We start from the raw sequence: 13,834 nt of genomic DNA, 5'->3' as shown, positions 1-13,834 counted from the left end.
AAATTAACGGAAAGTGTACTACACACGCTTGACAAGCGAGTGTGATAACAATGCATCAAGGGTAATGTGATAATTTTACATTTTATTTTCTTTTCTTTTTTCCTTGTTCTTTCTTCTTTTTTTTTCTTCTGAACTATCTGGAGTAGAAAAACTGAAGCAAAACTGAAGCAAAATCAACACCAACCTTTGTTAATCTTACTTTTCTTTTTTTCTTCTTTCCTTCCTCATTTTTCTTACATTTTTTTTTCATTTTTTCTTCTTTCCCTTCTGGTGCAACTACAAGTAGAAACCCAAAGCTCCATGACCTCTGATAAACCCTCTCAAATCGGACTTGAATTTCTCTCATGATGAGAACATGAAGATTTGGATTCCCTTCAAATTCAAGGAAATTCAATTGATGGTAGATGGTGCAATCGGGTTCAAAAATCATTGAAGATTTGTCATGCTTATTTTGATGAGAACATGAAGATTTGGATTCCCTTCAAATTCAAGGAAATTCAATTGATGGTTGATGGTGCAATCGGGTTCAAGAATCATTGAAGATTTGTCATGCTTATTTCTTATTATTTATTTAAGTAAGTTTCCAGCAATACTTGTTAGTTAGTCTTGAGTTATTAAGGGAAATAAAGGCTAAGGTCATGTTGACCATAGTTAAGCCAATTGAGTCAGTTAGTTTCTTATTCTAATTGAATTATAGTTTTAGGAAAGTAGTTAATTGTTTCCAAATTTATTTAAGAAGTTGTGTCAAGTCAAATAAGGAAGTTTGTATTATTTCCAATTTAGATTAGGGTTTTGAATATTGTAAGGCTATAAATAGCCAACTTTATTTAACTATTGAGGAGATGATATTGAAGATGAATTAATAAAAAGAGAGTTATCTCCTTTTATGGAGTTCCTTGATGGAACTTGAGTTTCTTCTTGAACTGTATCAAGTATTTAGCTTGGATACTTGTGGTGTTCAAGGCAAGATGATTACGTCATCTTGTTCTTTCAAGCCAATAGCCAATCCACTAGGTTTCTAGAGACGGGTTCTCTTTAGATCTAGCAAGGTAGTTATTGTTCCATAACCTGATCAAGATAGATCCTTCCGCTGCCTGATCGACTTGGTTCTTCAAGACAGGTTCTTGCTGGGTCAAGTTCGTATCATCTCACCAACTCAAAATCTCCCTTAAACATACAATTCACTTTATTCTTGAAGTCAGAGACACCACCATCTCATAGCCTTCAGGTGATCCCTTTCCCCTTCATCCTCATCCACTACCACCACCAATTTCGCTTCGTCGTTGTTGCCATCGGCATTACTGTTTAGATTTCCTGGTATGGGTCGCATCGCCAAGTCCGTCAACGACCACAAGGCCAGTCTAGATCTCATTTCGATAGACAATCTGCCCAAGCCACTCACCATTGTAGACGTCTCTCCAACTCCAATGCATGGCTTGAAGCTCCATATTGCCCACCAAGGTGTTCTCGGAGCTTTCAACGAAGCCACTGCCGGCAAAGTTTATATGAACATGCAAAGTGGGTTATCGAGTGTAATTCTTAATGTGTAGACATTTTTGATCCAGTGATTTTCGTGAAGAAATTTTATGGGTTTTAGTTGAATTTTGATTTCTCATTACTCAAATCTAATACAAGTTGACTTTAATTTGAGTTGTTTCTGCTTAATTTAGTATTGAGATTCTTGGCGTTGATATTAATTTGATCTGATCCATTTTAGTATGAAGGAAGAAAAGAAAAGGGAAAGGAAGAAAAATGCAAAAAAAAAAAAAAAGAGGCCTGGTATAAATGATTGATGGTTGAACCTAGAGATGATGACAATGGAAAAGGCATCAGTGTTTGCAGCGTGAAGGTAGGCAGGTTGGAGAAGATGACTGTTTGGAAAAGATGAAATCTTTTTAAAATTTCAATCCTTAATTTACTTTTTGTTCTCAAATGAATTAAGAAATTTAGTAAAATAACAGCTAATCCTGAATTAACTATTGGTACATTTTGAAAACGGGGTTAGCATTGGAATTTTACATCTTTCCGTCAATTTGGATGATTTTCATCCATTTTCCAAAGAAGTCCAAAGCACAAGGAGTTTATATGGGGGTTTTTAAACAATGAGAAGGTTTTATGACAATAACCCAAACCACAAGGGGGTTTAATGTATTTTACCCTAAAATTAATTAGTATGGGCAAATTAGTCCATTCATATTATATTATCATGTGAGGATAAGGTTATACAATTATAAAAGTATAAATTTATATTATTTGTAAGAATAAATTAGTCTAAAATTTCATTATCCTATATTTTAATCATCCCATAATGACTAATACCACCTCCCCATAGAACTATTTTATTCCATGAATTGAGAATTAATTCGATTAGTTGGAATGTGTGGTCCTATGAATCAAATGCAACTAACTAAACATGAAATAATATAAGATGATTAATCTAATCTTATATTATTCCATGAACCATACGGACCTAAAGAAGTTTAATGCATACTAGAGATGTAAATTAATTAAGTAACTTAAATCGGATTTGCGACTAGCTTGGTCAAAGGTTCGATTCGAATTCGGTCATAAATTTGATGTACACTAAAGGTGTAAATTAATCAAACTACTTGATTCGAATTTGCGACTAGTTCGGTCAAAAGGTCGATTCCAACTCGGTCATACCGAATTCAAATTGAGTTCAAATTAGTTAATAGAATAATTAGATTAAACTAAAACTTTGAGTACCCATCGAACCGTATTAAGTAATGTATTTATAATATAATTTCTAATTATTTATTAAAAAATTATGAAATATACTAAAAAACTAAGTTTGAAAACTCGCTTAAGCTCAATTAAACTTGATTGAGCTTATTATAAAGTTTGGTGCTTAAATTTAAAATTAGACAATATAACATACATATAAATCAGTCAATGTATATATTTTGACATATAAATCCATTATACATAACATACATACTTATATGTCAAAATATATCAATATATATCAGAAATATTAAATATAAAAAAACATATCAGAAGATTCAAACAGAAGAATGATGAAAGCCGTAATTCTTCTAGTTTCTCCCGTCATCCACAGTTACAATAGTCTCTACCGTTCTAATCTCCACTCCACCTCTACGATTGGCCTCTCTAATCTCCAACTTCTACCCCTAGTCTTCAATCTCCATCTCTACAAAGCATACATTGGTAGTTTCATTGACAAAACATGCATTTTGTATCTTCCGCTAGCTTAATCTTTACTTGAACTAACCACCATCACTTCTTGGTCTATTTTCTTTTTTCCTATAAGTTCTCGCACGATTCATGAGACAAATCAATTTGTTTACTTCTATTTGGATCCAAATGTTATATTCTATTCAAATTTGGTTATTGTGAACAAAGGGAATGGACAACTATTAGTACGAACAAATTGAGATGACTATGGAAAAGTTCCAACCTTCTAAGCTTATCCTTTTACCACTGGTTTTCTCTGTGATTTTCTCAAAGCAGCTACCGATATATTGCCCGTCCTTTTCATAATAGTGCAAATGTATACAGGCTAATATTTTTCCTTGTACCATCTAATATTTGCCCTTTTTATAAAGAACAAATGTATATAAGCCAAGCTCCAGTCTCGGCGATCCCATTATGATAAAGAACCAGTAAACCAGTAAACCAGAAGCCACCGTTATATAGTACATAATAGTGCTCTACAATGGTAGTGAAAAGGGAGGGGGGAAAAAAGGTTGGGTACAAAAATCTGCCAACAGCAGTCTCATTATCTTTTTTTTTTTTTGTCATCACTGTGGATATCCGGGTCTACACCCGATTAATCCCACAGCGCTCCAGCAGAGCAAGCCCGACCGATGCTGAAGAAGATAACAACTGGGTTGCTGCCCAGGATCGAACCCAGGTGGAACTCACCTAAGGAGGCTACTGCCACCAGCAGACCAACCCAGCGCGGGCAGTCTCATTATCTACTCCTGTTCCTTGCTAACTTCAGCTGCGCTTTGCTCCGGGACAGGTTGCATTCTCACATATGGGTTTCTAGTCAACGTTTCCCCTCTCAGAGCAGCAACATACCTGTCATTTGTATCCTCTTTCCTCTGCAACTCCCCAAGGAATTCTCCCAGCCTCTCTTTGTTCACTTTCCCCATCATCTAATTTGACAAGTACAAGCAAACAAAAGTTTGATCAGTAATCCTCACCCTAAGAATGAGTGACTTGAAAACATTCGTGCAAACAGATCCACAATCCAACAAGAAATCCAAGAAAAACTACCCAATAGCAATTCAACAAGTGTAAATACCTTAAGAACCATAAAATCCTAATAAGACAGCATTGTCCTTTCTTCGGCAACTGAAATCAGCCAACAAAATATATCAACAAATACTCTCATAGTTTTATGCTTAGAATAACTAAAGTTGTTAGGATGATCTTCACTTCACAAACAGCTGAAATGTTGGTACATCTGTTTAAAGATGTATTTCACTTCATAGTTTTATGCTTAGAATATATATATATACATATATATATATACATACATATATATATTGTACTGGACAGAGCTAGTACATCTGTTTAAAGATGTCATAGGATAAGAGCAGGATGGTTTCTGGTTTTTTCTTATTGTTTTTTAATTGAGCTCCTAACTTGGGAAGACTGTGGAAAGAGAAAAAGGAAAACACTTCTCAAGGATGATGCTCCTTCAATAGTTAGTTAATGTAGCAGGGAGGAGAAAAAATTTTATAGAACAGGGGTAAGAAATTACTAAAAGTCTTTGCCATCCCCAGATGTCCTTATACTACATCCATGGATGGTTCCTCGTGTAAATTAATTTTAAAAAATTAGAAGAATAAGGTTCAATATGAACTTCTGGCTTAAACTAAGCAGGCAATACAAGCTTCAACATCAATTAAGACAGGTCCGCATGCTATAAAACTCCTACATCTGCCAGTCACTAGCATGCTATTTTTCTTTCCTCTTCCTTTTGCGCTGCTTCTTGTTCTAATTGATTTATGACATTTTGCTTTTTCCAATTAGATATTTTCAAGTTGTTGATTACAGAGGTCACAGCAATTAATTGAACTCTCCAAACTGAACGTGGTGGATGCTTCTAAAACCTGAAGCCGATGTATATAGATGTACAGCATACATCTCAGGAAATTCTACAGTCGTCATCCTTACGAAGCATACAGCTACAATCACGAATAAACTGCTGACAAACCTTAATACTTTTTTTCGGTGTTACTTTCTCTGTATTTCTCAATGCAGCAAGCTAGAGTGGAGATTAATTTTTCCTTTGGCGGGTTGTGGGCATTTGGGGGGGGGGGGGGGAGTAGCAACTAGCTAGAAAAACTAACTGACATAGCCTAGACGGGGAAAAAAAAGAGGCAGGAAATAGGCAAGGGTTTAATCTACAACGAGAGCCAGTAAAGTAATAGATCATGAGGAGACTCACAGCCAAGAAGAAATGGAAAAGTCAGGACAATATTTTACAGTAGTAAAATATAGAAGGAGAGTGGAAAAGAGATCAGAGGTAGCAGCAGTAAGCAAGAAAGGTCGAGGGAATGAAGTGAATAAAATAACTACTCGTCCCAGTAATGAAGCAATCAATTCATTGACACTAGTAGTCCCAGTATTGGAGCAATCAATTCATGGACACAGGTAATAATTGATTAGGTAGACAGAGATATTATAAACATACAAATAGATGCAGCAGAGACATTGGCATACGACTTACAAGGGAATCGGGGCGGGCATTTTGGCGGAGCTTGGCTTCCAACTCAGGAGAGCGGGAATTGGTGAGCTGCATGACACAGAAACCGACGACTCCCGGAACGACGCCGCAGACGGTGGCAAAAGCGACGAAGAAGGGCTTTGAGTCCCTAGTCTTGGTCACGATCCACCTCCAAGTCCGGCTCTTCTCCCACAGGAACGACATTCTCCAATTGCCAGCGATTCCTCTCTCTCCGTGAATCTATATGTAAACCAGCCGGTAAATCCAACCCTAGAACTACCTGCCACAGACACCGAGGAGCGACGAGATAACGACCACCACGACGCAGTAAATCGACCAAGCGTTAGGCCTCTACATTGAGTATTGAGCATCCATCAACGGTTTCAGAACCAACTATCCATGGCCCATCGATCCTCAGTAGTCCATTTCCGTAGCCCAGCCCATACAGCCAGAACATTTCTTTGCCAAATTTTCCTCAAGCCTTTGTTGTCAGAAGGCTTGAGGAAAATTAAAATTATGGGTAGAAATAAAGGGTAACTTTTGTATATTCGGACAGTGTATTGGATGCATGCCATACATACAAAATATAAAATAAAAATAAGAGTTAATATTATATATATTAACAGTATATATATTATTACAGTTGAATACATGACACATATATAAAATTTGGATTTCAAATTTAAATTTAAATTATGCGTCATATATCTAATGATGAATGTGTATATACTATCAGTGTATGAAAAATTAATTCAAAAAATAAAGTGAAAGAAAGTAAGGGAAAGAGAAAAATATTTTTTCATGTAACTTTGTAACGTTTTCGTGGCAATTATTGCAAATATTATATAGCAATCGCAATGGATCTGGTAAAATTCAAACTCGTGATACTCAACTCGACAGTTAATTCGATAAGAATATATCATTTCATATTGGACAAGATCTTTGAAGTAGTGTTATTTTTTATTGCTAAAACATGGATATAACCTATGTTTTTTTATTCTAATAGAATGTTGTCATCTTGATGTGTTAAAAATTCTTGTTTAGCAAAAGTTAGATTTTATAATTTTTAAATTATTTAGATGAGTGTATTTTGGTTTCATAAACTATTTGACGAGTTTAAATAGCATGCGTGCCTTGTAAATTTTTGGTTTCAAAATTTTAAAAGTTAGTTTTCTTTATGTCTTGTAAAATTTTGCTAAATGTTAAGAAAAAAAGGCTAATTTCTCAAAATATTGTGAAAAAAATTTGCACAACTATTGGTCTAACAAAATCATATTTTAATTTTATGCCTTATGCCTTGTAAGCTTTTTGTTGAATGTTAGGAAAAAAAAAGGCTAATTCCTTAAAAAATTGTTAAAAAAATTGCACAACTATTGGTCTAACAATACCATGTTCTAATTTTATGCTTATTGTGCTGACTCAGCTTAGCACACAAATTTTTTTTTTTAAACTTAGAGTTCTATCGTGTTGACTATGCTCGACACCAATTGTTATTTAAAAAAAAAAAAAATTGAACCTGTCGTGCTAGTTGCTCATAGCAGCGTCGGATTTTTTTAAAAAACTAAAGTGATGGTCTGGAGCTTGGAGTAATAATAAAAAGAAAATGAGGGAAGTTCGAGAGGGGGTAAAATTAGGCGCATGATGCCATCTCAGGCACCATATACATTGGTCCAAATGGGTTCTTATTGGAATCATCCAAACTATCCAGAACGTAGACATAGATGGTGATAATTATGATGATCATTTAATTGTACTTCGTACTTCTTTGTTTTTTTTTTCTCCAACGATAACAGATTCGTTAATCACAAAAGCAAGGAAAGTTACATATTTGGAGCACTTGCTCCTACATCACTTCTAGCTAAACTATTAAGCCATTTTGGTAAGGATTCCTTCCACACAATTCCATCAATCAGGTTTATGGCAAACTTTGCTAGGTGGTGAGCTACATGGTTACCTTCCCATTGGATAAAGGAGATGTAATATTCAGTAAATTCTTGACTGATCTTCAAGATATCAAACAAAACAATCCCAGTGCTTGGATCTTCTGTACTCTTCTCTTTAATCTTGTCAATTATCCTCTTACAATCAGACTATATCAAAACCCTTCTCCAACCATTTTGCTTTGCTATAATTAGTGCTTGTTTGATCGCTAATACTTCTTCCACAGCTAGTTCACCTAGCTTGCCTTCACTTGCTACTTAGGCTCCAATGAAACTCCCATCTTCATTCTAGCAACAATCTCCCATCCAACTCTTTTTTTTTTTTTTTTTATGCTTGCATCAATATTCATCATAATGTAGCCTTGGGGTGGTGGTTTCCATCTGTCTCTCTCTTTGTCTTCAAGTCCTCTTATTTCTTCCTTAATTCCATCATTCCTGCTTATGTCATTGTACTCTAACCATTCCTGCATTGTTTTGTTTATAATCCTCCCTGAACACCTCTCTTCTTTGTTAAACTGTATAATATTCCTAGACTTCCACATCTGCCATGGAATATTAATAGTGAGAGCAATACAGTCCCTCCCTTCAATTTTTTTCTTTGCTTCCATAAGACTGCTCCATCAATGCCAAGAATTATGTCTGAAATCAATTAATCCATCCCATTTGATAGGTACAGTTTTCCAAATTAGCTCAGCGTGCTTGCAAAAAAACAGCATATGTTCTAGTATTTCTAGCCTTTCTCTATAGCATGAGCATTTGTCATTACCTTTCCCAATTCTCCTCTTTACAACCTCATTAACTGGCAATATTCTATGTAAATATTTTCATATAAAGTATTTCGGTTTATGTTTGATATTTAAACTCCACATAAATTTTAATGCACCAGAGTTTTCCTCATTTCTGCTATTGTCTCCCTCCTGGTGTTGTATCTTCCCTTTCATTCCTTTTATTTCCTTAGCTTGCACATAACTAGTTTTTACCGTGTATTGACCAGATTTAGAACGTGGCCAAACTAGTATATCCTTTGCATTGAGTGGGATACTCTCTATCCCTGTACAGTTTTTCTCACTAAGTAATGTTCTCATCAAGTTCTTATTCCATTTTCCATTGCTAGTCAACTCCTGCACTTTTGATATCTGACATCTTTCTGGTTTGATGGATTTGACCATTCCATTTTCATTATTCAGCATCCATTTATCCTTCCAGATATCAATAATACTCCTATCTCAAACTCTTTTCCTTACTTCTTTTTCTAACAGATTTCTAGCACTCAAAATACTTTTTCACATTCAATAATCTCTAACTCTTTCTTTCATCTTCTACATAGGGTCCCCTTTAAAGTATTTACCTTTAATCACCCTACTTACCAGAAGATTTGGGTATGTCAGCACTCTCCAAAGTTGTTTGGTAAACATTGCCTTGTTAAAACATTGAAGGTCTTTAAAATCCAATCCTTTTTTTTCTTTAACTTCATACAATCTTTTCTATTCCACCCAATGAATTTTCCTTTCTCCCTTACTGTCAACTCACTAGAACCTTGTCATTTCTCTACAAATATCCATGCATAAAGCTTTTGGCAGCTTATAGCAATTCATTGCATAAGTATGCAGAGCTAATATTACTGATTTCAGCACATAGAAATTTCTCCTTCCATTCTCCCATTCTACTGATAACTTTCTCTTTAATATAATTAAAAACCTGTCTCTTTGATCTTCCAATAACATTAGAGAGACCTAAGTATTTTCTTTGTTTCACTAACTTCATGCCTCCTAGCATACTCAGTATCTCCTACTTCCTATTCTCCTCTGTATTCATATTGAAGAAGACTGAGGTTTTCTTAGCATTAATAATTTGTCCAGATGTTTCCCATATAGTCTTAGTATTTGCATCATTTTTCTAGCCTCCTCTTTGTTAGCTCTATAGAAAATAAGTGTGTCATCCACAACAAATAGATGAGATAGAGTGGGACAAGAATGTGTTATTTTGAGACCAGTCAAACTATGCTCTTACATTGCCTTTCTCAATAGGTTAGAAAGCTCTCAATAACTAAGAGCAACAGATTAAGAGACAGAGGATCTCTTTATCTAATTCCTCTAGTTGGTCTCACAAAATCTTTCATTTCACCATTTATGTTGAAACAATAAGTCACAAAAGACACATTTTAAAATTCACCTAATCCATGTTTGATGTGACAGCCCCACCTTACCCTACGGCGAACCAAAGGGTTCGGCGGACCGCCTGTCCAACTCTCGCCAGGACTACTAAGACAGTTATACACAATCTAAGACCTTTCAAAGGAAAATAGCGCGCTTACACGATTCAAAATCGCAAAACAAAAACGAAAAACGAAAAAAATCTGAACCGCAAATAAATAGTGACTGCCACATCACCATCCAGTCAAAATCCAATCGAATACAGATAACGTCATATAACTCAGGAGAAAACATTTTCAAATCAAATAGGATATATGATCATGGTTAAACAGTTTTATACACATACGTTTCAAATTTACAAATCCAGATGGAAATATTTGGATCAAGGTACATTTAGGGTTTTCCAACTTTCAAGGAGCTATGCAAAAAGGTATTTATACAAGCTCTATTCTTTTTTCAAAATGATCATTGGTCCAAAAGATGGTTCCCTGTAAGAAAAATAAGAATAACGGGACGGGGTGAGTTAGAAGCTCAATGAGGTACCAAATTATAAACAGCAGAAATCATGCGAAAACACTTTTAAGGCACTTATTCACATCAAATACGAGAAATGAATGAACACCACAATGTAAAGGATACAGGTGGCTCTCAAGAGCCAAATTTCCGTTGCAATACTTGATCCAATCTCGTTGACCCTCCGTCAACGTTCAAATAAAGAAATCAGTCTAGTAGATCACCACTTTAACGCCAAAATCCCGTTCACCAAACATACCCCTTTACCGGATCTTAACGCCAAACAAGAACAGAAATGGTAATACTCGAATATACCGGAATCAAGAGTCTCAATACCCAAAGATTCTCCAGGAACAGGCACCCATGAATTGTCAATTACCTCGATCAAGCCCTTGCTGACTCGACTTAATTAACTCCCCATGAGGTTGAGCTCAGATGTAACAAGAAGGTCGTTGGATACATTTCCAAACGACATTATAACAGGCGCAGGTAACAGATTCAAGTATATGCAGGAAACAAGCCACACAGGCCAGAGAACGAGTGTGATAAAGTACACACTCACCTCGTACACAATAAACAGTCGATAAAGACACTCAAATAGCAATTTGCAAGTACAGATAATCAGTTTAGCTATAATTCAGGGGAGTGGTACACTCACCGGTTCAAGTACAGATACTTCAAAAGTTTTCACTTCAAACTGGCTTTAATGGCCAAGAAACCCTAAAATCATCAAAGTAAAACAATTGAAGGTTTCACATCCAAAATCGAGTAAACGGAATGCACAAGTGAGGCTCGACTACATGTCGTACACCTTTCCAGGTTAAGTACTAGTACAAAAGAATAAAATATGACTTTTGAGCAAAAAGATAACAGTTGGTCCTAGGGTTACAAACAACCCCCAAAACCCTTCATTTGTACTAAGATCAACTCAATTTGAAGGAATTACGTAGTCCTAAAATTTTAGGCAGCATGCCCTCTGTATTTTGCTATATTCCAACCATTTATGGTTTCACTATTTTTCCTCAACTCAATCCAATCCAACACATAAGAAATCTCAATACAATAGCCCTTCAATTAGGCTCAAGTTCATCCAAATACAAAACAAGTCTAGGAATGCAATTGAAAATCAAGTTTTAAGGACAAAAGCTAAATAGCAGGTTTGACGTCTCTTAGCGTATTAGTCATACGCGAAGCTACACTTATTAGAATGGGGTGAAATTTATACCGTTTCGAACCTAAGACAAAGAGCTACAACTTTGATGAAGACCATTCAGTCCAGTTTGTAATGTATCTAGGTCAAATTTTTAAATTACAGAACCAAAATCTCACAATCAAACTAGTTAACCACACTATGATTGAATGACAATAACTCAGATTACCGAAGTCTGGTTGAGGTGTATCTTATGGTGTTTCGAAGCCAAGACATGTACCTACATTTTTTATGAAGGCCTCCAAAGCTAAATCATGCATTTTCATGGTCAAAAATAAAAAACTCCACGAAAACAGAAATCTGTCCGCGAAACAGGGTTCATGGGCAGTCAAGGGTATTTCAGTAATTTCACATGCTATAGTACTCCGATTGAGCTAAAATTTTTCAGGCAACTAGTTAATACCATTTTCTACAACTTTCATGTTTTAACCTAAGCTTGATTCGGCCTCTAACATGGTCAAACAGAACTAGACAGAACATGGCAAATTGGAACCCTAACACTGAAATTTTCCGCACAAGCTGAAATTTTTCGCAAATAACCGCAATTAACGCACAAGAGATCCATTTAACACAATTTAGAGCCATCAATCTAAGGCCAACCATAATCATCATATGAAAATAGAAAAATCTCAAAAAAAAAAATCAGAAATTTAGCTAACTTCACTTTAATCCATGAAATCTTCCATAAAATCACCTAGTTAGCGACTATAAGTCACCAATTGACCATTATTAGGAACAAAGAGTGAGTTCCAAGCAAAATACCTTAACTTCTCAAGAAAGGTAGTAGCTTAGGAGTTTTTCTTCAAAAACAACTCCACCAAAACCTTTGTTCTTCCTTAGATAACACTCTTATGGAAGGGTTTGGGATTCTATCGGTTGAAACTCCAAATTTTAGCAAGAAATGGAAGGACAAATTGAAGGTTCTCTCTTGATTTTTCTCCTTACAAGGGTCGACCAACAAGCATAAGAAATGAAGATGATTTTGATCAATTTTAAGGTTTAGTAAAGGTGATGAAAATTAGTCAAAGTCCAACTTGTAATAGGGTCATGACACTTGGCACCTTCTTAAGTTATTCTTATCCCTTTATCTACCAAGTTTAATTTAGATAACTATCCTCTAATTATCTCCTCACACCTTGTAAAATAATATCTCTCAATACGAAACTTAATCTAGTCGTCAAAATTTTATCGCACTTACCACGCTAGCGGGTCCCACATCCTATATACACTCCAAAATTATCATGAGCTAACCTACACTAGAAAATGATTTAAAAACTATATTTACTCATAAAAATCTCTGGCAAATCAATATATTAGGGTATAATGACGAAAATGTATGCGAGATAATAAAATAAAATATTATAAAAGAAAGAGAATTTACGGGTCCTCGCATTTGACAAAAAAAAATCCATCTTTTTCATCATTTTTATCACAAAAGCCATTCAACTCTATCGGAGACCTTGGATATATCAAGTTTTAAGGCCATAAAAGTATTAGATGTATTCCTCCTACTGTTCAAACAATGAATAGACTCATGAGCAACTATGATATTATCAATGATCTCTCAACCTTAGTTATTACTTGGATCTCTCAACCTTAAGGTGGGCCAAATTTTAAAATGAAACATTTTAGTTCCCGAAGTATAAAATTTGTCATATTTTAGTTTTCAAAATATAACAATCTTCATTTTAGTTTTTGAAATATAAAATTTGCTCCACTTTACAATTTAAAATCATTAAAGCATAAAATAAGTGGGACAAATTTTATATTTTAGAAATTAAATTATTGCGCATTAAAGTTTAAGATTCAAAGTAGATATTTGAGTAAAGCGAATTAACCAAAAAAAAAAAATGATATTGACATTCTAAAAAAAAAGTTTCTAGCAATCCACTCTTACTTATTATTGTTAAAAATGACATAAATTCCCATAAATTAGATTCTCTAACAAATTAAATATCAAATTACCCTTAGTGCATAATTTAATATCATTTTGTATTAATTGTATGGAGATTTTCACACACTTAACTACAAAATCTTAAATATATATATATAAAAGAAATTATCTAAAGTTATAAAAATCAACATAAAAAATAATTAACAAACTAAAAAAATAATAAACAATTCGAAACCACAAAATCTAGCATTTTAGTCAAGGATTACTAAATTGTACTTACTTGAATAGTATTTTTAAATCATTACTATTAGAAATTTCTTCATTATTAATTGTACAATAATTTAAGATTAATTTGAGAGTAAGGAGAACTAAGTGGATTAAAGAGACAAAATAGAGAAAGGC

The 13,834-nt window shown here is 34.6% G+C and overlaps 1 protein-coding gene across 2 annotated transcripts; it reads right to left on the bottom strand.

The window, feature by feature from the left end:
• Nucleotides 1-3,557: 3,557 nt before the first annotated feature.
• Nucleotides 3,558-6,046, bottom strand: LOC113770518. 2 transcript variants are annotated; one of them, XM_027314991.1, is made up of 3 exons: nt 5,726-6,046; nt 3,960-4,142; nt 3,558-3,764 (listed from the first exon to the last, which is right to left on the bottom strand). In XM_027314991.1, the coding sequence occupies exons 1-2, from the start codon at nt 5,924-5,926 to the stop codon at nt 3,960-3,962; spliced, it is 384 nt and encodes a 127-aa protein (XP_027170792.1). In that variant the 5' UTR covers nt 5,927-6,046; the 3' UTR covers nt 3,558-3,764. The 2 variants fall into 2 exon arrangements, with proteins under 2 accessions (XP_027170792.1, XP_027170791.1); XM_027314990.1 differs by having other exon boundaries at nt 3,558-4,142.
• Between the last annotated feature and the right edge of the window lie 7,788 nt (nt 6,047-13,834).

This window comes from Coffea eugenioides, chromosome 5 (genome assembly GCF_003713205.1).
Source record: "Coffea eugenioides isolate CCC68of chromosome 5, Ceug_1.0, whole genome shotgun sequence".
Taxonomy (NCBI): domain Eukaryota; kingdom Viridiplantae; phylum Streptophyta; class Magnoliopsida; order Gentianales; family Rubiaceae; genus Coffea; species Coffea eugenioides.
This window is presented reverse-complemented; position numbering and strand designations above follow the sequence as displayed.

What these genes read in the sequence shown, in the direction of transcription:
- LOC113770518 (XM_027314990.1), bottom strand. Translation starts at nt 5,926, where the DNA reads ATGTCGTTCCTGTGGGAGAAGAGCCGGACTTGGAGGTGGATCGTGACC. An exon ending in ATGCCCGCCCCGATTCCCTT is followed by an intron (nt 4,143 to 5,725) that starts GTAAGTCGTATG and finishes TTGTCAAATTAG; the next exon opens with ATGATGGGGAAAGTGAACAA.